Source organism: Meles meles, chromosome 3, assembly GCF_922984935.1.
Source record: "Meles meles chromosome 3, mMelMel3.1 paternal haplotype, whole genome shotgun sequence".
NCBI lineage: Eukaryota > Metazoa > Chordata > Mammalia > Carnivora > Mustelidae > Meles > Meles meles.
Genome location: NC_060068.1, coordinates 23910533 through 23934614, shown reverse-complemented (window position 1 = coordinate 23934614; position 24082 = coordinate 23910533). Strand labels below are relative to the sequence as shown.

Sequence of the window (24082 nt, the reverse complement as noted above, 5' to 3'; positions counted from 1 at the left end):
TGAGTGATCTGGGGCTAACCATTTGACTTTTCTAAGCTGTGATTTCTTCATCCCTGAAATAAGAAGGAGGTAAAAATTACTGGGGATAAGAGGAAAGTAGATTTTTCTAAAGTACCTCCTAAATCTAAAATTCAAAGTTTTGACAAAAAAAAAAAACAATGAACTTGGAAAATTTTTGCAATAGGCTAACATATGGCCCCAATGATCCCTGCTTGCCAGTATTCATGACCTCGTGTGTTCTCCCTTTAAACAAGAGCTGAAACTTATCCCTTATTACTTCTGATATTAGATTACATAAAGACTGACTTCCATCTTGCTCTGACTCTTCACCTCTCTCCCTCTTTTTTCTTCCTCCCCTCTTTCTTGCAGGAAGCTAGACACTTGCTATGAGATACCCCATGGAAAATCACAGAAGTAAAGAAAACTCCCAATCAGCAGCCAGCAAGAAATTGAAGTCTTCAGTCCAGCAACCCAGGAGGACTGAACTGAGCTCTGCTGACAACACCTGAGTGGACTTGGAAGTACATCCTCTCCCAGTGGAGAATTGATGAAACTGTAGCACTGCTAGCCCTTTGATCACAGCCTTGCTTTCTAGCAAGGTTTGGGCAGAGGACCCAGTCAAGCTTCAAACAGACTGCTGATGGGAAGAGCTGTGAGGTAATAAATGTTTCCTGTTCTATCTTGAGAGACTTGTTACACAGCAGTAGATAACTAATGTGGTTTCTAAAGAAAGATCACTTCTATTTTGAAAGGGCCAAGAATCAAATTCATGGAAGGGGAATGAGGAACTGCCATCCTGAGCAGAAGGTGTGCTCAATTCAACAGGTACTTCGAATACCACCATATGTTCAAGTAAAGTGGTAAAGGAACACAAAAGAGTATCCCCACTGGGAACCAACTTATATGCTTTTTGCAAAGTAATTTAAATGTTACAGGATAATTTACAAAATCTATTTCCTCTTTTCCCCTTTTTGCTGAGATAAACATACTTCCCAGCCTCTCCTGCAGTGATCTACTGCTATGTGACTGGACTCGAATTTATTAGTGTAAGGTCAATGAAACACTTACAGGGTTGGCCCACTAACATTTCCACATCCTTCCTGCTTTCTGCTTGATGCAGATGAAAAGAATGAACTTAGAAGGCTAATTATGTGCTATACAGTGGCTAACTGAACATTAAAAAAATAAAGAAAAGAAAAAAAAGAATAAGAGAACTTTGTTCTTTTGACAGAGAAAGCCAAATGCTAATACTAATACTACTAATAATAAAGTCAGTGTTGAAGATTGTGAGAAACAAAATGTCAAGAGCTTGAAGATTTGTTATGTCACTCAAAAGAGAGCCATCTGCCTATCTGTAGTCTATTTTTTACTTCAAACAAGAAATACAGTTCTTTGACTATAGCCATTTAGCCACTGAGATTTTGAAGATTACCTATTAATGAAACTAACATTATCCTAATAAAGCAGAGAACAACACAAGGCTTTATTTGTACATTCATTTGTTTATTTAAGAAGTGAACATTATTAATAGAATGTTGTATTAAATGACAAATTTCCATTGAAATGTGATTATATTCTTAAATTTAATATTCTAAATATTTGGACTATTTCTTCTAAATATCAATTAATTTTTTATTACAATGTGAACATTTTATGACTCTTTCACTGTTGGTGGGAATGCAAGTTGGTGCAGCCACTTTGGAAAACCGTGTGGGGATTCCTTAAGAAATTAAAAATAGAGCTACCCTATGACCCTGCAATTGCACTACTGGGTATTTATCCCAAAGACACAAATGTAGTGGAAAAAAAGGGCCATCTGTACCCCAATGTTTATAGCAGCAATGGCCACAGTCGCCAAGCTGTGGTAAGAGTCAAGATGCCCTTCAACAGAGAAATGGATAAAGGAGATATGGTCCATATATACAATGGAGTATGATGCCTCCATCAGAAAGGATGAATACCCAACCTTTGTATTAACATGGACGGGACTGGAGGAGGTTGTGCTGAGTGAAATCAGCAAGCAGAAAGAGTCAATTATCATATGGTTTCACTTACTTGTGGAACATAAGGAATAACACGGAGAACTTAGGGAGGAGAGGAGAAGGGTGCTGGGGAAAATCAGACAGGGGGGATGAACTCTGAAAGACTGTGAACTCTGAGAGACAAATTGAGGGTTTTGGAGGGGAGACACGTGGGGGTTTGGGTGAGCCTGGTGGTTGGTATTAAGGAGGGCATGTATTTCATGGAGCACTGGCTGTGATGCATAAATAATAAATCTTGGAACTTTAAAAAATAAAGTTAAACAAAAAGTAAACCTTTAAATAAAAGGACTTAGAAAAGTCATGAAATGTCCACACAAGGCTTTATTTATTGAGAATTCTAATATCAATATATTTAATAAGGATCTGAAGTTGAACTATAACTGGAAAAAATGCTGGGATGTGACTTTTAACCATTTCTCTTCAATGTTTAGTAATAATATGAACCTAGACAAGCCACATTACTCTTCTGGGCTAGGGAGTCTCTGAGACACTTTTCCTTTCTAAATGCCTGGAGAGTTAATGCCTCAGTTTGAGAGTTAGTTTTTGCTTTTGTTTCTTAAAGTCTACATGAGGTTAGACTCTCTTCATGCATCTCCTCTAGATTTTAAAATTGAGGCATGTTTTCCATTTCCATTGTACAGTGTATTCTCTATATTTTCCACTAATTTTGTGGGAAATACGGATTTCTTTTTCTTTTTTTACCATAAACTTTTAAAAAATTATATTCAGTTAGTTAGCTTTAGTTTTTGATGTAGTTGTTCAATGATTCATCAGTTGTGTATAACATCCAGTGCTCATCAAACAGCTGTTCTCCTTAATAACCTTCACCTGGGTACCCCATCCACACACCCCCTCCCCTCTGAAACCCTCAATTTGTTTCCCAGAGTCTAGAGTCTCTCATGATTTGTCTCTCTTTCTGATTTCTTCCCTTCAGTTTTCCCTCCACTCCCCTATGGTCCTCCATTCTATTGCTTATGTTCCGCCTATGAGTGAAACCATATATTTGTCTTTCTCTGCTTGTCTTACTTCAGTTAGCATAATACCATCCACTTCCATCCTTGTTGATGTAAATGGTATGTATTCATCCTTTCTGATGGCTGAGTGATATTCCATTGTGTATATATACCACATCTTTATCTGTCTACCTTTTGAAGACTGCTTTGGCTCCTTCCACAGTCTGACTATTGAGGACATTACCGTTACAAATGTTGGGATGCATGTGCCCCTTCTTTTTATGACATCCGTATCTTAGGGGTTTATACCTAGTAGTGCAATTGTTGAATGGCAAGATAGTTCTATGTTTAACATCTTCAGGAACCTCCATATGGTTTTCCAGAGTTGCTGTTCCAGCTTGAATTCCCACCAACAGTGTAGGAGGGTTCCCCTTTGTCCACATCCTTACCAGGATTTGTTGTTTCCTACCTTGTTACTTTTTGCAATTCTAACTAGTGTAAGGTGGAATCTCATTGTAGTTTTGACTTGAAATTTCCTGTTGGCTAATGACAATGGACATTTTTGCACGTATCTGTTAGCCATTTGTATGTCTTCTTTGGAGACATATCTGTTCCTGTCTTCTGCCCATTTCTTGACTGCATTATTTGTGTTTTGGGTGTTGAGTTTGAGAAGTTCTTCATAGATCTTGCATACTAGACCTTTATCTGAGATGCCATTTATGACTATCTTCTCTGATTCCATGGTTGACTCCTAGTTTTGTTGACTATTTCCTTTGTTGTGCAGAATTTTTTATCTTGATGCTGTCCCAAAAGTTCATTTTTGCTTTTATTTCCCTTGCCTGTAAAGATGTGTCTTGCAAACAGTTGCTGTAGCCAGTGTCAAAGAGGTTACTGTCCATGTTCTTCTCTAGGGTTTTGAAGGATTCCTGTCTTGCTTTGAGGTCTTTCATCCATTTTGAGTTTATCTTTCTATATGGTATAAGAGAATGATCGAGTTTTATTCTTCTGCATGTGGTTGTCCAGTTTTCCTAGAACCATTTATTGAAAAGACTGTCTTTTTTTCCCCATTGCATATTCTTTCCTTATTTGCCATAGATTAGAATATTTTTCCATTATAAAATCTTTCTTACTTTTTCATATGTACCTGTCCATGGCCATGTTTTTCTTTCTTTTTTTAAAAGATTTTATTTATTTATTTGACAGATAAAGAGGCAGGCAGAGAGACAGGCAGAGAGAGAGAGGAGGAAGCAGGCTCCCTGCTGAGCAGAAAGCCCGATGTAGGGCTCGATCCCAGGACCCTGGGATCATGATCTGAGCTGAAAGCAGAGGCTTTAACCCACTGAGCCAGCCACTCAGGCACCCCTGGTCATATTTTTCTATAAGGCTAAAGGTCGTTATCATCAGAGATTATATTTTATTCATCTTTGTCTTGGTAAGACTTAGCACCATGTATAGGACATAGTGGAATGGAAAAATGTATGGTTGAGTGATTATGGGACATATAACATATACTTAAGCAAGGTTCACATAGGGCAGTGAGAGAGCCTAAGGGTGAGGGGGAAGAGGGTCTCCTAGCAATGACATAAAAATGAGGGGAGGAGTTGTATTATCTCTGAGATAACATTAAGAGATGCAACCTAGACGTTAACTGCCCCAATTTGTTCTGTGAGTAAAGAGGATATGTAGGGACATGAAGTACTCATGTCCTACTCATATCCTACTCAGCCATGAAATTGGCTAAAATGTTGTCATTTGCAGAAATATCACAGCCTGCTGCTGATGACAATGGTAATAAATGAAAGAAATGAAAGAGCTTGGAGAACAGAATCTAACATATTTTTGTGATTTCTCTAAATCTGGTTTATTCCCAGTGTTGATTGCTCCTAACAATACAGAAACATGGATAAAAGAAATGATTCTTCAAATATGGACTTTATCCTCTTGGGCCTCTTCCATGGTATAAAACATATCAACGTCCTTGTCTCTACAATTCTTCTGATCTACACTGTGGCTGTAACCACAAATTCCATCCTTATATTCCTGATTTGGGTTGATGCTCACCTCCACACACCCATGTACTTTCTCCTCAGCCAACTGGCCCTTATGGACCTGACATTAATCTCTAGCACTGTACCAAAGATGGCAACTGACTTCTTCTCAGGGAAGAGAAGTATATCACAGATGGCCTGTGGAACTCAGATCTTTTTCTTCCTGACTCTAGGAATTGCTGAGTGTATCCTCATCACCCTCATGGCTTTTGACCATTATGTGGCCATTTGCAGCCCTTTGAGATACACCCTGATCATGAGTCAGAAAGTATGTCTGCAGATGGCTTTCATTTCCTGGGCTGGAGGTGCACTTATATCATTCATGCACACAGCGTATGCTATGCATTTCCCCATTTGTGGTTCTAGAGAGATTTCCCATTTCCTCTGTGAGGTCATGGCCATCCTAAAATTGGCCTGTGAGGACATCTCTGCTTATGAGAAGGCTGTAGTGATGACAAGCATTGTGGTTCTCCTCATTCCTTTGTCCTTTATCCTGTCCTCTTATGCTCTCATCTTCCTTGCTGTCCTCTGCATGAACTCTGTGGAGGGCAGGAATAAAGCTCTGGCCACCTATTCCTCCCACTTGACTGTGGTGAGCCTATACTTCGGTCCAGCCATGCTAGTCTACATGAGGCCTACTTCTTATCACAGTCCAAAGCTGGACCAGGTTCTCTTTATGCTTGGTGCCATCCTCACCCCCATGATGAACCCTCTCATATATAGTCTGAGGAACAAGGAGGTGGTGGGAGCTCTAAAAAATGTGTTGGGACGCTGCCTAACCTCAAATTACACCACAAATGTAAGATGAATGTCAATTACTACCTACCTCTCTTTCAGTCAAATTCAGCCCTACTTAGATATTCAGGTCTCAGTTTTGGTCCTCACATGCTTAAAATTGCAGTGGGACTAGTCTTTATGGATTCAGTTCATATACACAAAAACCTGGTGAAACATGCTTATCTTCTTCATGTTTACTTGAAAGTGATAGACTTCACTCTCATACTGTAAACCTTCAAGAGTTAGGCACATGAGGTTTGGTGATGATTGATCATGATAGTGGTGATGATAGTGGTAGTAAATATGTTGATGGTGTAGTTGGAGTGCTGGTACTTAAGGTGGTGGAAGTAGTGATCATAATAATGATGAAGTTTCACAAAGAAGAAGAAGAAGAAGAAGAAGAAGAAGAAGAAGAGGAAGAACTGAATTAATTATATTTTTTCAACTACAAAGAGAAAATATATCAATTTCAGTCCTCAAAAGAGGCCAGTCACCACAGAAAGTCCATGGATGTTCCATCTTCTAAAGATCTGTAAATGAAGATTAGAATTAAATTGAGTTCTTAGTTTTTAATCTTTTAAAAGAAGAGACTAGATTGTAGACCTAAAGAAAATCCAATTAAAGTATTCTATTTTACATATTTTATTCTACTTAAAATTTCAAATATTTTATGAAATTGTCCCAATCATCAAAAAGAATCTATATGAAGACAAGAATTTTGTTGTTATTTAGTTTCAACTCTTATTATTAAGAATTCATAATTATACTAGATGATGGAAATAGTTATTTTCAGCCTTATATTACTGCAATGAGTTTTATTTTTTTAAACATTCTAGTGACTTTCTGCCATTTAATGTCAAAGGAATAAATATTCACATTTTAGCAGAAGGGGAAACAGAGTGAATGTAGCTGATTCTGTAAATTTGGAAGTATTCTTGTCCTAACATCTGACAATATAAACAAAAATACACTGCTATTGAACCTAAAGGATTTAATAATTTACCAGTATAGTCATCATATTTTAATTGTCTTGGTTTGGTGACTGAAGTAGCACAATGTAAAATTATTTAGACACAGTTATTTAACATCCAGAAAGTGAAGTGAAGATAAGAAATATACCTGGGTGTCGCGGCCCGCGTGACAAATCGACCAGGAAATTTGAGGGTAAGAGGATGGTGAAAAGAAGTTAAAGAGACAAAGAGATGGGGGCAGGAGGCTCACTGAGGAGGATGTCCAACAGTGCCGACTTTATTCAGGGCAGTGAGGCATTATATAGCCAACAGTAACTATCTTCAGCTGGTTACAAAAGACTTTGCTACACGCACAAAAACCCCCCAGACCAGGCCTGTTTTGCCCACTTCAGATAAACACCTGTAGGCAATGGCTGATGTTAGTACAATTGTCTTGTAAGAAGTAAAACCTGAGAGTGATTTATGAGCTGTGCTGGAACAGCAAGGACCAGTTAAGAGTTTATGACTCCGGGGGCGCCTGGGTGGCTCAGTGGATTAAGCCGCTGCCTTCGGCTCAGGTCATGATCTCAGGGTCCTGGGATCGAGCCCCGCATCAGGCTCTCTGCTCCACAGGGAGCCTGCTTCCTCCTCTCTCTGCCTGCCTCTCTGCCTGCTTGTGATCTCTCTCTCCATCAAATAAATAAATAAAATCTTTAAAAAAAAAAAAGAGTTTATGACTCTGCTCTCATCTAACTAGTAAACATGTGGGAAGTCACATTGGCGAGCGCACAACACATAGCACAGACCCTTTCTCAGTGCTACTCAACTCTTCTGTCCTAAACCTTTTGTTAGGCTATTCGGCCTTTAAAGGAGACACAAGTCAGGGCCTGGTTTGGTCCTCGTCTCAAGCCTTATCGTGGCCTCCCACATCTCCCCCTTCCTTTTTAAATAAATCAAGCAAATGTGTTTGTGCTTGGGCACGTAGTCGTTGCTGTCCTGCACGAAACTGTATAATGCACCATATTAACACAAGAGTAAGTAACATAAGGAGAAGTCCAGTACACAGCCAGAATGAATGTTTTAATAAGTTACCAGGGTTAAACCCATGGAGGTGATCTAGGATATGTGCAACCGCTTCAACAGGGTTAACTACATCCAGTCGAGACTGACTGATGCTTGATATATCTTTTTGAAGATACATTAAATCAAGGCTAACATTAGTATTATAAACAATTAGTTAACACACAGTCGTTACAATGGATGTTATACAGTAGGTGTCCCCCCCAGAAAGGAGATGAGAACTATTGTTCCTGAGCCCACTACCAGTAAAAAAAGTTCTAGGAACACAGGCCCATAAGGTTAGGTTGAAGTCTTTTGTGGTAGTATAACTCTTAGCTATTTGCACCCCAGTTGGTCCCAGGGCAGCAACCAGCTTCCAAAGTTCTGTATGGAACATTCCTCCAGCCGTAGAGAAGATCCCTCCTAGAATGGTCACATTATGCATTGGGAAGCTACGAGGGAAGGCAATGTCTTGCAGAGGTTCTTCTCTATCCTTCCTCGATCAGTCAGTAATAGAGAAATCAGGGACACCATGAGCAGAGATAATCAAGGGTTTTTCTTGAAGACATTCTGTCCAAATGGGGCTGTAAGGGGGGAAGGTGTATTCTTCTTCTCCATCTGTTCTGGCTGTTCAATGTGAGGTGAGCCATCCTCTGGTGGAGAGGCAAGGGGTCGGCACCACCTTTCCAGGAGCCACCGCAGGGTATCTTCATCCTGAGGAAAAACACAAACAAAACTGCACCCTCTGCGGAGGACAGGATCAGGACCCTTCCAAGTGCCCATCAGGGGGTCCCTCCACCTAGCATAAGGGAGAGGGGAGAAGTCTGGATGCTAAAAGCATTCAGCTGCTGTGCGACCTATTTCATCAACATTCAAAAAATTTAAAACATATAAGGTTAAATTTAAATGCATATGCGGGGAATATTTTACTTTTCCCTGTAGTATCTCCCCCTCTTTTAATTTTTTAAGGTATGATTTAAGAGTACTATTTGCACGCTCAACAATGGCCTGTCCCTGAGAGTTATATGGAATACCTGTAGAGTGCCCTATTTGAAAGGTAGTGCAAAAGGTTTGAAAAGCTTGAGATGTATAGGCCATCCCATTATCTGCTTTTATTGCCTTTGGTGTACCCAAAGTGGCAAACTCTGAAAATAGATGATTTTGAACATCAGTAAAGGATTCCCCAGAGTGCGCTGTAGCGTGCAGAAATCCAGAAAAGGTATCAATGGAAACATGAAGATATTTAAGTTTCCCAAAAGGGGGAAAATAGTTACATCCATTTGCCATAAGTGATTAGGCATTAAGCCTCAAGGATTTACAGCATAAGTCAGTTGAGGATAATGAATAGGACAAGTTGAACAGTTTTTTACTATCTGGCGTGCCTCTTCCCTCCACAATCAGAATTGTCTATGCAAGGCAGCTGCGTTCTGATGGAATCGGGCATGACTCCGAATAGCTTGATCAGAATTAGAAAGCATTACTACTTGTATGTGAGTTAAGGCATCTGCAATAGCATTGCCTTTGGCCAAGGGGCCGGGCAAATTTGTATGTGCTCGAATATGGGCAACATATATGGGATTGGTCCTTGTATTTAATAGATGTTGAATAGTGGTGAAGAGGTAAAGAAGTTCTTCATCATTGGTAAGAATATAAGCAGTAGGCAACACTGGGATGGCTCGTGCCACATAATGGCTGTCAGTAAATAAATTGCATGGTTTGGGGAACGCTTCCAGAGCCAATAGTACTGCCTTCAATTCAGCCCTTTGTACTGATTTAGTTGAATAAAAGGCGCGAAAAGACTCATGAGCGGAATGGGAAGATTTATAAATGCCAATGTTCCCCCTTTTATCTGCATCCACAAAAATATTAATAGCAGAAGTCAGGGGGTAGTTTGAACAGGATTGTTCATTTGTATAGGTGCAGTAGAAAGAGATTGTAATAATTTATCCACTGGCAGATGATACTTAAGTTGTCCGGGTAATTAGAGAGAGCTATTTGCCAGTCAAGATTAAAGCTAAATAATGTTTGCACACATTCAGTAGTTAGCATTGGTAGGACCAAGAATTCAGGTTCCTTACCTGTAATATGAATAATCCTCTGACGACCCCGGGTAATCAGTTGTGTTAATAACTCTACCTGCCCAATGATGACATGTAGTTGGTGTAAAGTTAAATGAATCCCCTCCAAAGGCCCATGAACTTGCCATATAACTGCTAAAGTTAACCTGGATGGCATTAATAGAATTAAATATATCGGCGTGGAAGAGCTGCGCCTGTGACAATTTATCATTAACTAGCTATAACGCTGTTTTAGCGTCTTCAGTTAATGCTCAGGGAGAGAAGGGAGAGCTATCTCCTCTTAAGGTGTCGAACAAAGGTTTTAAATCATCAGCTGTTAAATGTAAGAAAGGTCTAATCCAATTAATATTTCCTAACAATTTTTATTGAAAGGACTGCGTTTGTAAAGAGATCTTTTGAGGGCGAATTCTTCTATTTTCAATAATGTATCCCAAATATTCAAAAGGCTCCATTTTCTGCACCTTTTCGGGGGCCACCACCAAATTATACTGCTGTAATTGAGTGACCAAAAAGGTAAAGGCTCATTGCAAAATTTCCTCTGTCTCAGCTGCTAAGAGAATATCATCCATGTAATGTATGCAATTGACCATTGGTTCAAATTGTGCTCGAAACGGAGAAATTGCATGAGAAACAAATTCCTGGCACAGAGTGGGACTATTAGCCATACCTTGAGGTAAAACCTGCCATTGGTACCGTTTAGCAGGTTCTTTATAGTTAGTACTGGGAATGGTAAAGGCAAATCGTTCACAGTCTTGGGGGGCTAGCGGAATGGTAAAAAAAAAACAAAAACAAAAACAAAAAAAACCCCACAATCCTTTAGATCTAATATAATTAATTTGTATTGAAGAGGGATAGCTGATGGTGTAGGTAGTCAAGGTTGAAGGGCCCCCATACATTTCATAGTAGCATTTGCTGCCCTCAGATCTTGTAAGAGTCTCCACTTTCCTGATTTCTTTTTAATTACAAATATAGGAGTATTCCAAGGGCTAAAAGATTCCTTTAAATGACCCAAAAGCAGCTGTTCTTCCATTAAAGTCACTGCTGCTGCCAATTTTTCTGCAGGCAAGGGCCACTGATCCACCCATATACAGTGTCATCAGATTTCCATTCAATAGGCCGCACAGGAGGGGATTTCAGTGGCCCTGAGGAAAACCCAAACCAGCCTTGGAATGCTGCGATTGTATCTGGAGTGGATTTGGCTCTCCCTGTAGTCTTTCCTAAACCTTTGCCTTGTGCCTATCCTATCCCATCTTTTTCATAAGGGCCATTGGGACCTAGGGCTGTTGTTAAAGAAATGCCCATGTCTGTTAAAACATCAGGGCCGCATAGATTAAGGTCAATTTGTAACACAAAGGGCTGGAACACTCACTGATGGCCCTTAGCAGAGGACCAATTCAAGAAATCTGCACTTAGCTTAGGAGCACAAGCTTGTCCCACACCCCTAATGAAAGTATCGGAATCCACAAGAGGTCAAATTTTAGGCCAGTGTTGGGAAGCAGTCACTGAAACATCCGCTCCTGTGTCAACTAACCCCAAAAAGGCTTGGCCCTGAATTATCAGATTCAAGTAAGGTTTATCTGCAGAAATTAATTGGGTCCAACATACATCAGTAGAGCCAAAACCTCCAGTTCCTCTCCTGCCTTTCAGAGCTGGGTTATTGGTCTCCATCCATGGCATGATAATTAATTGCGCAATGGGGACTCGAGGTTGCAAGAGGAGCACTCCTTCCTTCAAGGTAGCCATAATTTTAATTTCTCCTGTGTAATCTTCATCTTACAAAATAATTAAAACAATTAGAAATGGCAAAAACTCAGAAGAGATATGGTTAAATTACCAGGTAATGACCTTATCAAAATATTATAACTTTAGGAAATGTATAGAACCCTTAGAGTATTTACAGCACTTACCCAAATGCAACTCAAGGTTTATTATTGGTTTAGCAGTACTTACTGAGTAACTTCGCATACCAAGGAAAAGCCTGAGTTAAAGAGATCTCATTTACAATTTTGGGCGGGCAAAGAGAAAACCATTGACATTTTCTTAACAGCAGATCAATCAAAGAAAACTTTGCCCTTTTAAACAGAGAGAAAAACCAGCTTTTATATACCAGTGTCTTTCCAATTTTTTTCTTCCTAAGATAGTGAGTTTTCAGGGTTTCCCTCCCACCGTAAATGATGTCGCAGACAAAGGGAGGGGGATCTTTCAGATGCTGTCCTGCTCGCATCCCTCGTGGGAACTTAGGAGCGTCTTAGCTAAGGTCTGTCCGTATAAACCCCAGACCAGGCTACTCCGTGGAGTAGATGACCGTTATGCCATATGACGCCCCACAAGACTAAGGGTGCAGCCCACTCAGACTCCATAGCCGAAGTGGTGGAGCCATACAGATACGTTCACACAGGCAGGCACTCTTCAGATTCAAACAGGTTGGACACTCTCCCCTTTGGGTATCCCTGGCTAATGGGAGGTTATCAGTCTCCCCTTCCATTCTTACGAATGGGTTTAGTTCAGACAGCGGACCCGGGGCTGTTGCAACAGAATTCAGTTAAGCAAAAAAGATGTTTACCAACAGATTTCAAAAGCAAAAACCTAGTTTCAGTGACCAGTTCTCTAGCATTTTATCCCACTTGGTTTAAAGTTTCAGGTTAGCAAAGACTTTGAAAGCTACTTTAACAATTACCCATTAAAACTTTGAGGGGCACCTGGGTGGCTCAGTGGGTTAAGCCTTCAGCTCAGGTCATGATCCCAGGGTCCTGGGATCGAGCCCCGCATTGGGTTCTCTGCTCAGTGGGGAGACTGCTTCCTCTCTCTCTCTGCCTGTCTCTCTGCCTACTTGTGATCTCTGTCTGTCAAATAATTAAAAAAAAAAAAACTTTGAGACAATTAACAATCAGTTTAGTAATTTCTTTGCTAACAAATTTTAACAAATAACATGAGCTTATTTGACCTTCAGTAAACTTCAAAGTTTTACTTTTACTACTGCTAACTTAAAAGACATGTCTATCTTAATTAAACCAATAAACTTAACTTAGGGTTAAGCAGTCCAAGTCAGGCCAGAGAAAGAAGGGAACTTCCCTGAAACAAAGAGAGTATTGGCAGCTGCTTGGGAATATACCCTAAGGTCTCTGTCCCGAGTTAAACCAACCTCAGCTGGCTCCAGTTACAGCCATTAACAGGGGAAGTGAGTGAGGGAGAATCCCCCACATCCATTAGGAGGAACAGGGAGATGAAAGAGTCCCCTTACTCTTGGCTGGCCTCATTTCTCCAAAAACAATAACAATGCAACAGACAACAAAAAGACAGGACAAGGACAACCACAGACCTAGAAGCCATCCCAGGGCCATCTAACATTAAAGGCTGGCCATTCAGGGGGAGTCAAGATGGCGGGGAGGTAGGAGTAGGTGCCGTTTCAACCTGTACGCTAAAGTGAGCTGATTACCGACCAAAGAACTCCGATCACCCATGAAATCAGCCTGAGATCAGAATTATACATATCTGGATCTCTACAGGAGCAGAAGACACCAAGTGGAAGGTTAAGCAGACTGGGAACATCGGACTGATATTGGAAGATAAACAAAAAGGGGGAGGAAGCCACCAGAGGCAACCGATTGGAAAGTAATACCCCAATACAAGAGTGCCCTGTGTCTGGGGACCAGCATTACCTTGCAGTCTGGTTGAAAGCACTCAAAAAAAAAAAAAAAAAAAAAGAGCAAAGGATCATGGGGGGATATTGTGGGAATCTGGGAGGTTAGGGACAGGGGTTTAAGTCCTGGACCCAGGACAGCCTCCCTTGGTGCAAAGCCAGAGAGAGTGTGGTGGAGAAACCAGGTCTTGGTCCCTGAGCCACCAGCACGCCTGAGCCACCAGCGTGCCTGGGAACACGTGGAGTCTGGCTCTCGTGAGGGGCTGGAAGCCTGGCCAGATGGTGTTCCTGAAACGCTCACGTCCCACACCCTTCCCTGGGAGAGGTGTGCAAAGGTGCTAGCCTGGAACTCTGGCATCCTGAAAAACCAGGCATACCCAGCCTGGGCCAGTGGGAAAATCTCAGTGTGTGATTGCTGCGTGGAACCTCTCTGGCAGTCTGGAGCTGCCCAGACAGCCGCCGATGCTGAGGTATTGGGTACAAGGAGGAGATCCTGCATCCCCAGGGACCGTGACTCAGAACCTACTCTGCCAGCAGCTCTGCAGAGCATTCTGAGGCTTCTCTCTGAGAGGGAGGTCAGGGTGCAGTTTGCTCTCCTCTAAACCTCCAAAAACCATCAAAAGCTGTCAAGAAGAGAGAAAACAGATGAAAGAAATAAAAACCTCCAGAGAACAAAAGCCTAAAAAAACTGGTTTCCTCAGAGCTCACCCCCTTGAGGGGGGAAGGAAGACCTAACTCAGGGAACATATTGTCTGAAAACCTGCGTGGCAGGCCCCTCCCCCAGAAAACCAACCAGGAAGGAAGAAAAAAAAAAAAAAAAAAAGAAGAGGACAAGAGAAACACCACCACTACTTCATAAATACAACTTTTATTTTTAACTCTTTACCACTATTCTGGTTCTTTTTTATACGTATAGATAATATTTTAAACTATTTACCATCACAGTGAGATGTCCAGTATGTCAAATTCCTTCATAACCTTCTAACCTGAACTTTTTGATACATACACCCGTGTTTTTCTTTTGCTTTTCTATTTTTTAATTTTTTTTAAAATTTTAATTTAGTTTAGTCTAGTTTATTCTTTTTTTAATTTTTATTTTCTAATATACATATAGAGTTAAACTTCAAGGTAATCCCCTTTTCCCAATCAATTCTACCTGTATAGCAAAACAATTTTTAATCCCCCTTTATTGTAGAAAAGTTGAGTCCTTTAAAAAGATATAAAGATACATCCAGGAAGAATCAAAATAACCTTCCTCACCCACACTGAGAATTTATAACCACTCTCCCATCTTTTCCTTCCGCCAGTGTTTCTGTGTATTTGTGTTTGTCCTAATGGTATATAAATCTTACACTTGGGGGTTTTTTGAAGAGGTTCTTCCTTTTCTTTTTGCTTTTATATATATATATATATTTTTTTCTCTTGTCATATACTTTTATCAGTCTTTTTATTTGTCTGTTTTTGTTTGTATACTTCACAAATCTTACCTTGGGATGCATTAGGGCTGACCCTTCTCTTTTATCTTCCCTTTTTTTTTACTCTCTCTCTCTATCTCTCTCATTCTCTCTCTCTCTTTTTCTTTTTTCTTTTCATTTCTTTTTTTTCTTTCTTTTCTATTTCTTCTTCTTTTCTCTTTTTCTCTCATTTAGGTGGGGAATCCTGATTGAACAGAAGTGTTCCAGGGTGCACCTTGACTGTGCCACAATCGATACATCCAGCTGCATCTATTCAGTCATCTCTTACCAAAATGAATAGGAGGGGAATGCCCAACAGAAGAAAAATACAGAGGATGGATATTCTGCAACAGAGCTAATGGCTATCAACATAGACAATACATCAGAAAAGGAATTCAGGCTAACAATTATCCAGGCAATAGCTAGGTTGGAGAAAGCCATGGATGACCAAACAGAATTGATTAGGGCAGAACTGAAAGCCACCAGGGATGATGTTCACAATGTTAGGGCAGAACTAAAGCCACCAGGGATGATGTTCAAAATGTTCTCAATGAATTCCAATCTAATCTAAATTCTCTAAAACCTAGGGTCACTGAGACAGAAGATAGAATTTGTGATCTGGAGGACAAACAGGTAGAGAGAAAGGATCAGGAGAAAGCCTGGAACAAACAGCTCAGAAGCCACAAACACAGAATCAGGGAAATAAATGATGCCATGAAGCATTCCAACGTCATAATTATTGGAATCCCTGAAGGGGAGGAAAAAGAAAGAAGTCTAGAAGATATAGTGGAAAAAATTGTCTATGAAAATTTTCCCAATCTCACGAATGGAAACAACGATCATGTACTAGAGGCAGAGTGGTCCACCCCCCCCCCCAAGATTTTAGGTTCTCAAAAGTCCTCACGACACCTGATAGTTAGAATGAAATATTACTCTTCTAGTCAGACCCTCTTAAAAGCAGCTAGGACAAAGAGGCTCCTTACATCCAGAGGGAAGCCCATTAGAATAACGTCAGACCTGTCCCCAGAGACCTGGCAACCCAGGAAGGGCTGGCAAAATATATTCAGAGTACTAAATGAGAAGAACATACAGCCAAGAATACTTTATCCAGCAAGACTGACATTCAAAATGGATGGAGAGATAAAGAGTTTCCAAGACCGGCAAGGCTTAAAAGACTATGCAACCACCAAGCCAACACTGCAGGAAATATTAAGAGGGGTTCTATAAAAGAGAAAAAATCCTAAGACTATCAATGAACAGAAATATAGAGACAATCAACAGACAGAAACTCTTCAAAGGTAACACGATGTCAATCAAAACCTATCACTCAATAATCACTCTCAATGTGAACAGCCTAAATGTGCCCATAAAATGACGCGGGGTTGCATATTGGATAAAAAGACAGGACCCATCCATATGTTGTCTACAAGAGACCCATTTTGAACCAAAAGATACACTCAGACTGAAAGGGAAGGGATGGAGAAGCATCTTTCATGCCAATGGGCCTCAAAAGAAGGCCGGGGTAACGATTCTCATATCAGATAAATTAGAATTTAAAATCTAAGACTGTAGTCAGAGATACAGAAGGACACTACATAATTCTTAAAGGGACTATCCACCAAGATGATCTAACAATTGTAAATATCTATGCCCCCAATATGGGATCAGCCAATTACATTAGAAAACTATTAATCAAGATAAAGAGTCATATTGATATGAATACATTAATAGTAGGAGATCTTAATATGCCTCTCTCAGTAATAGACAGAACATCGAAGCAGAAAATTAATAAAAAAATAAGAGCATTGAATGAAACATTGGACAAGAAGGACCTCCTGGATATATACAGAGTATTCCACACTAAAACAACGGAATACTCATTCTTCTCAAGTGCATATGGAACCTTCTCCAGAGTAGACCACATATTGGGTCACAAATCATGACTCAACTGATAGCAAAAGACTGACATTATTGCCTGCATATTCTCAGTTCACCATGCTTTGAAACTGGAGCTCAATCACAAGGAAAAGTTCAGAAGGAACTCAAACACCTGGAGGCTAAAGACCACCATGCTGAAGAATGCTTGGATCAACCAGGAGATCAAAGAAAAACGTAAACAATTCAAGAAAACAAACGAGAATGAAGACACTTCGGTCCAAAACATATCGATACAGCAAAGGCGGTCCTAAGGGGGGAAATACATAGCCATCCAAGCCTTCCTCAAAAAAATTGAATAATCCAGAATACACAGCTGTGTCTACACCTTAAAGAACTGGAGAATCAACAACAAATCAAACCAACTCCACACATAAGAAGGGAAATAATCAAGATTAGATCAGAGATCAAGGAGGTAGAAACCAGAGACACCGTAGAACGTATCAATGATACTAGAAGATGGTTTTTTGAAAGCGTCAATAAGATCGGTAAACCATTGGCCACACTAATCCAAAAGAAAAGAGAGAAAGCCCAAATTAATAAAATTATGAATGAAAAGGGAGAGATCACAGTTAACACCAAGGACACAGAAACAATCATCAGAAATTATTACCAACAGTTATATTCCAATAAGCTAAACAACCTAGATTGAAATGGATGCATTCCTAGAAAACTATGAACTCCCAAAATTGAACCAGGAAGAAATGGACAACCTGAATAGACTGATATCCAGTAACGAGATTAAAGCAGTGATCAAAAACCTCCCAAAAAACAAGAGCCCAGGACCTGATGGATTCCCTGGGGAATTCTAACAAACTTTCTTTTTTTTTTTTTTAAATAACTTTATTTATTTATTTGACAGACAGAGATCACAAGTAGGCAGAGAAGCAGGCAGAGAGAGAGGGGAAGTAGGCCCCCCGCTGAGCAGAGAGCCCGATTCGGGGCTCGATCCCGGGACCCTGAGACCATGACCTGAGCTTAAGGCAGAGGCTTTAACCCACTGAGTCACCCAGGTGCCCTTCTACCAAACATTCAAAGAAGAAATAACACCTATTCTCCTGAAGCTGTTCCAAAAAATTGAAGTAGAAGGAAAACCTCGAGACTCTTTTTATGAAGCCAGCATTACCCTGATCCCCAAACCAGGCAAAGACCCTACCAAAAAGGAGAATTTCAGACCAATAACACTGATGAATATAGATGCTAAGATTCTCAACAAGATCCTAGCAAACATGATCCAGCAGCACATTAAAAAGATTATCCACCATGACCAGGTGGGGTTCATCCCTGGGTTATAAGGATGGTTCAACATTCGCAAATCAATAAGAGGAGAGAAAAGAAACACATGGTCCTCTCAATTGATGCAGAAAAAGCATTTGACAAAATCCAGCATCCATTCCTGATTATAACACTTCAAAGCATAGGGAGAGAGGGAACATTCCTGAACTTCATAAAATCTATCTATGAAAGACCCACAGCAAATATCATCCTCAATGGGAAAAAGCTTGTAGCCTTTCTGTTGAGATCAGGAACACAACAAGGATGCCCACTCTCACCACTCTTGTTCAACACAGTATTAGAAATCCTAGCAATGGCAACCAGACAACAAAGAGAAATAAAAGGTATCCAAATTGGCAAGGAATAAGTCAAACTCTCTCTCCTCAGATGACATGATTCTTTATATGGAAAACCCCAAAGACTCCACCCCCAAACTACTAGAACTCATACAGCAATTCAGTAACGTGGCAGGATGCAAAGTCAATGTACGTAAATCAGTGGCTTTCTTATACACTAACAATGAAAATACAGAAGGGGAAATTAGAGAATCGACTCCATTTACTATAGCGCCAAGAACCAGAAGATACCTGGGAATAAGCAAATAACCAAATAATCAAAGAGGTAAAGGATCTGTACTCGAGGAAATACAGAGCACTCATGAAAGAAACTGAAGAAGCCACAAAAAGATAGAAGACCATTCCTTGCTCTTGGATCGGAAGAAAAAACATTGTTAAAATGTCTATACTGCCTAGAGCAATCTATACTTTTAATGCCATTCTGATCAAAATTCCACCGGTAGTTTTCAAAGAGCTGGGGCAAATAATCCTAAAATTCATCTGGAATCAGAAGAGACCCCAAATTGCTAAGGAAATGTTGAAAAACAAACACAAAACTGGCGGCATCACGTTTCCTGATTTCATGCTTTGCTACAAAGCTTTGATCACCAAGACCGAGTCATACTGGCATAAAAACAGACACATAGACCAGTGGAACAGAGTAGAGAGCCCAGATATGGACCCTCAACTCTATGTTCAAATAATATTCAACAAAACAGGAAAAAATATACAGTGGAAGAAAGACAGTGTCTTCAATAAATGGTGCTGGGAAAACTGGACAGTGATATGTAGAAGAATGAAACTCGACCATTCTCTTACACTGTACACAAAGATAATCTCAAAATGGATAAAAAAAACCTTAACGTGAGACAGGAATCCATCAGAATCCTAGAGGAGAACATAGATAGTAACCTCTTCGATATCAGCCACAGCAACTTCTTTCAAGATATGTCTCCAAAGGCCAAGGAAACAAAAGCAAAAATGAACTTTTGGGAATTCATCAAGATCAAAAGCTTCTGCACAGCACAGGAAACAGTCAACAAACAAAGAGACAACCCTTGGAATAGGAGAAGATATTTGCAAATGACAGTACAGACAAAGGGCTGATATCCAGGATCTATAAAGAACTCCTCAAACTCAACATGCACAAAACAGATAATCATATCAAGAAATAGGCAGAAGATATGAACAGAAACTCTCCCGATGAAGACATACAAATGGCTATCAGACACATGAAAAAATGTTCATCATCACTAGCCATCAGGGAGATTCAAATTAAAACCACATTGAGATACCACCTCTCACCAGTTAGAATGGCCAAAATTAGCAAGACAGGAAACAACGTGTGTTGGAGAGGATGTGGAGAAAGGGGAACCCTCTTCCACTGTTGGTGGGAATGCAAGTTAGTACAGCCACTTTGGAGAACAGTGTGGAGATTCCTCAAGAAATTAAAAATAGAGCTTCCCTATGACCCTGTAATTGCACTGCTGGGTATTTACCTCAAAGATACAGATGTAGTGAAAAGAAGGGCCGACTGTATACCAATGTTTGTAGTAACAATGGCCACTGTCGCCAAACTGTGGAAAGAACCAAGATGCCCTTCAACAGATGAATGGATAAGGAAGATGTCCATATATACTAAGGAGTATTATGCCTCCATCAGAAAGGTTGAATACCCAACTTTTGTAGCAACATGGATGGGACTGGAAGAGATTATGCTGAGTGAAATAAGTCAAGCAGAGAGAGTCAAGTATCATATGGTTTCACTTATTTGTGGAGCATAACAAATAACATGGAGGACATGGGGAGATGGAGAGGAGAGGGAGTTGAGGGAAATTGGAAGGGGAGATGAACTATGAGAGACTATGGACTCTGAAAAACAACCTGAGGGTTTTGAAGGGGCCGGAGGTGGGAGGTTGGGGGAACCAGTTCGTGGGTAATAGAGAAGCAACGTATTGCATGGAGCACTGGGTGTGTAGCAAAAACAATGAATACTGTTATGCTGAAAAGAAATTTAAAAAATAAAAATTAAAAAAAAAAAAGAAATTAAAAGTAGAGCTTCCCTAGGACACTGCAATTGCACTGCTGGGTATTTATCCCAAAGATACAGATGTAGTGAAAAGAAGAGCCATTTGTACCCCAATTTTCATAGCAGCAATGGCCATGGTGGCCAAACTGTGGAAAGAACCAAGATGCATTCAACACAGAATGGGATAAAGAAAATATGGTCCATATACACGATGGAGTATGATGCCTCCATCAGAAAGGATGAATACCCAACTTTTGTAGCAACATGGACGGGACTGGAAGAGATTATGCTGAGTGAAATAAGACAAGCAGAGAGAGTCAAGTGTCACATGGTTTCACTTACTTGTGGAGCATAAGAAATAACATGGGAAGATTGAGAGTAGAAGGGAGTTTGGGGGAAATTGGAGCGGGAGAAGAACGATGAGAGAATGTGGACTCTGAGTAACAAACTGAGGGTTTTGGAGGGGAGAGGGTGGGGTGTTGGGGGATTGTGGGTATCATGGAGTGCATGTATTGCATGGAGCACTGGGTGTCTTGCATAAATAATGAATTCTGGAACAGTGAAAAGAAATTAAACAAAACAAAACAAAACAAAACAAACAAACAAAAAATGCCATACTGTTTGGTTACTAATATAACATAATAAAAATAAAAATAATAAAAACTCATCCACTATGCATTTTCAGCTACATTTTATTCCATTTAAATTATAATTAAGATATTTAAGAGCATTAGAAAAAAGTAATAAGCAAAAATTGCTTTTGAAAATGATAAGAGCACCTTGGTGTCATGAAGCATATCCTCTGAAGGCACCCTGCGTGTTTGAGCAGGGTTTCTGAACCCCAAGACACAGTCACAGGATTACACATTTCATATGATTAATCTGCACTTTGAGTCTTTTTCCATATGATTACTCTGATATTGCCATTTTAAACTAGGAGCAGTTTAAAATATTAGCAATTATTCAGTTGTGGAATCCTTCTGACTCTCTAAGAAGCAGGCAATTATTGTGTCTTATACTTCCAGGGGTCGTGGAGGTTCGAACATGGCCCTGAGCCTCACAGGGAGAGCTCGTATTGTCGTGCCAGCTGCAGGATGCCCAGGGACGGTGCAGTCTTTGGCAGAGCTGGGAACATGGCAGAAGAGCCAGACTCAGTCCAGGTGGACATATGAACCCTGACAGCGGGTGGTGACGCATCCTGCCCGAGGGTCAGAGCTCTGACTCAGCAGTACCTGAAGGTCAAGTGGAGGACAGCGGGTGGCATCTAGGAGGGAAGGAGACATACGAAGCCCAGTGGACACCAGCTTCTGAAAGGACTGGGAGGTCAAATACTACAAAGGGGCAAGTCATGGCTGGAAAAACAGAGATGTGCAAGGAGTCTGTTGATGATATATTGTGCTGCAAGCAAGGTTTTAAACTAAGAAGAAGAACTGCATCGTGAATCCTTCATGTGGAATGAACAGTGAGGAAATAAAGTCAAGCAGCTAATAATTTGAGGCTGAATGTTAGCCAAAGCTTTGGAGAAAAGGGTGCAAGTGACTCTTTGACAACAGACTTCTGTGGACATGGTTATTTCCAGGCTTCACAGTGACCCTGAAGCTAAAATCCATATTCTCATTAAACACACACATTTACAAAATCCTGTCCCCCATCTCTGGGCAACCCAGAGCCACTTTCTGGTCTGCATATGAAGGACACTGAGCAGATGAGAACACTCAGCGCAAGAAAGTATTCCAAATGAAGTTCCACCACATGACACTGCAAGGCCACAAAGCACAAGTCCGTGAGAGTCTGTGGGAGCTGGATGGGTGCAGGACTCTTCTTCCTAATGCGACAGCTGTGTGCATGCTTACCTATGAAAACTCCACAATCCAAGGAGCCATATCAGGGACCGAAAGTCCTTCAGAGGAACCTATTGCAGCCACAGCTGCTCCACTCCTGACCATAATGTGTGCATTATGGGGCCGACGGTACAGGTGAAATGGGAATGAGTGCTTGAAAATTAAGAAGACCTGCTTATCCATTCTTTATCACACTGGAAAGAAGGCAGCGTCGAGGAGTCACCTGGAAGTGCAACTGAGACCCACAGACCTGCAACGGCATTTGTGAGCAGAAATGGGGCTCCTCATGAACTTGAACAGATTTCAACCCCAACAGGAGAGCTGAGAGCGGCCTCATGGGGAGGACAGCAAGATTCCCATGAGCTACAGGGAGACCAGGGAGTGAAACATCTGGACAAACAGGTGGCATGTCCTTGATGTCTGCTGGTCATGTTTCCAGGGAAACCATCAAGCACCAAGGATTCAACAAGAGATGCTGGAAGGTGGGGGTGGAGGGCTCCAGCAGTTTTTCAAGCTGTGGGCCTTGCTTCTTGCTTGTGTGGTCACTGGAGACTTGACCTGCATGGCACAAGGGGTAGGGCAGTGGAGACACTCCCCTAGGAAGACCCTGCAGGTGTGCAGGGCACGACACCCCCTCACCTCCCTGTCCCTCAGGAAACACACCGGATGCATGGATGCCTTCCTATGCCCGGGCCTCCATGTGACATCATCAAAGCCACGTCCACCACAGCCCACTGTCAGCAGCAGCCGCCCAACAGGAAGAACAGCAGAGATGACCCAGAAATGTCCCATGGAGCACAGGAAGCAGACACCAGGTTATTTGCTCATATCTTAAACCTCCGCCTTTGGGGCATTGATGAAACTCAACCACATGGTGCTGACAGGACACGGGTGCCCGTGGGATACTGGCACCTTCTTCTGCCTTCCTTCCAGTCCAGTCAGTGAGCAGTATCTCCTGACACTTGGGGAAGGGTCTCCACTGTGACTTGTCCTTCAAGCTGGAAATCCTCAGTGCTGTGGCATGGCAGAGAGAGAGCCACAGGAAAGCCCCATGCACTGTCCAAACATGGAGCATGAAGGGCAGCTCGCACTCATTCCAGCCTGAAGGAGAGCCACTATGGGAGGCTTGGGATGGAAGGATCCATGTATCCAGTCCCACATCACCGCAGGCATAGTTGCTCTCAGCAGATATCCCTGCCAACCCTACACCCTCAACTACCATCCCTAGGGCTGTTTTTTACCCCACCAAGAGCAGCATCAGAGGAACACAGAAGGACGGGGTTTGTTCAAGGAGCTCAACATCTGGGGCTTGGGTCAGGCCATCCACAGAGTTAGTGTTGGCTCAGGAACCCCCCCCCCACATGTTGCCTGCACGAGGCAAATGCTCCCCTCATTCACGCATGGAGGAGGGGGCACTGAAGCCACCAGACGGAGCCATCTCCAATGACCTTCGCCGGACAGAGGACTAGTTTTCAGGGAAATGAGCCCAATCCTGCCAATCAGGATACTTTGTTCTCAGATATGCCTTGGCTTTATCAGGATTCCATTTTATGAAACATCATAAAAATTCCTGTTTAAATGCGATCAGTTTATTGCCATTCAAAACATGATTAATCTCTGGGGCCCCTGGGTGGCTCAGTGGGTTAAGCCTCTGCCCTCAGCTCAG

The 24082-nt window shown here is 41.3% G+C and overlaps 1 protein-coding gene across 1 annotated transcript; it reads left to right on the top strand.

Moving 5' to 3' along the window:
- The first annotated feature begins 4894 nt into the window (after window positions 1-4894).
- On the top strand, window positions 4895-23361 carry LOC123939163 (olfactory receptor 56-like). The gene is made up of 2 exons (XM_046001107.1): window positions 4895-5842; window positions 23071-23361. The coding sequence occupies exons 1-2, from the start codon at window positions 4895-4897 to the stop codon at window positions 23359-23361; spliced, it is 1239 nt and encodes a 412-aa protein (XP_045857063.1).
- Window positions 23362-24082: the final 721 nt, after the last annotated feature.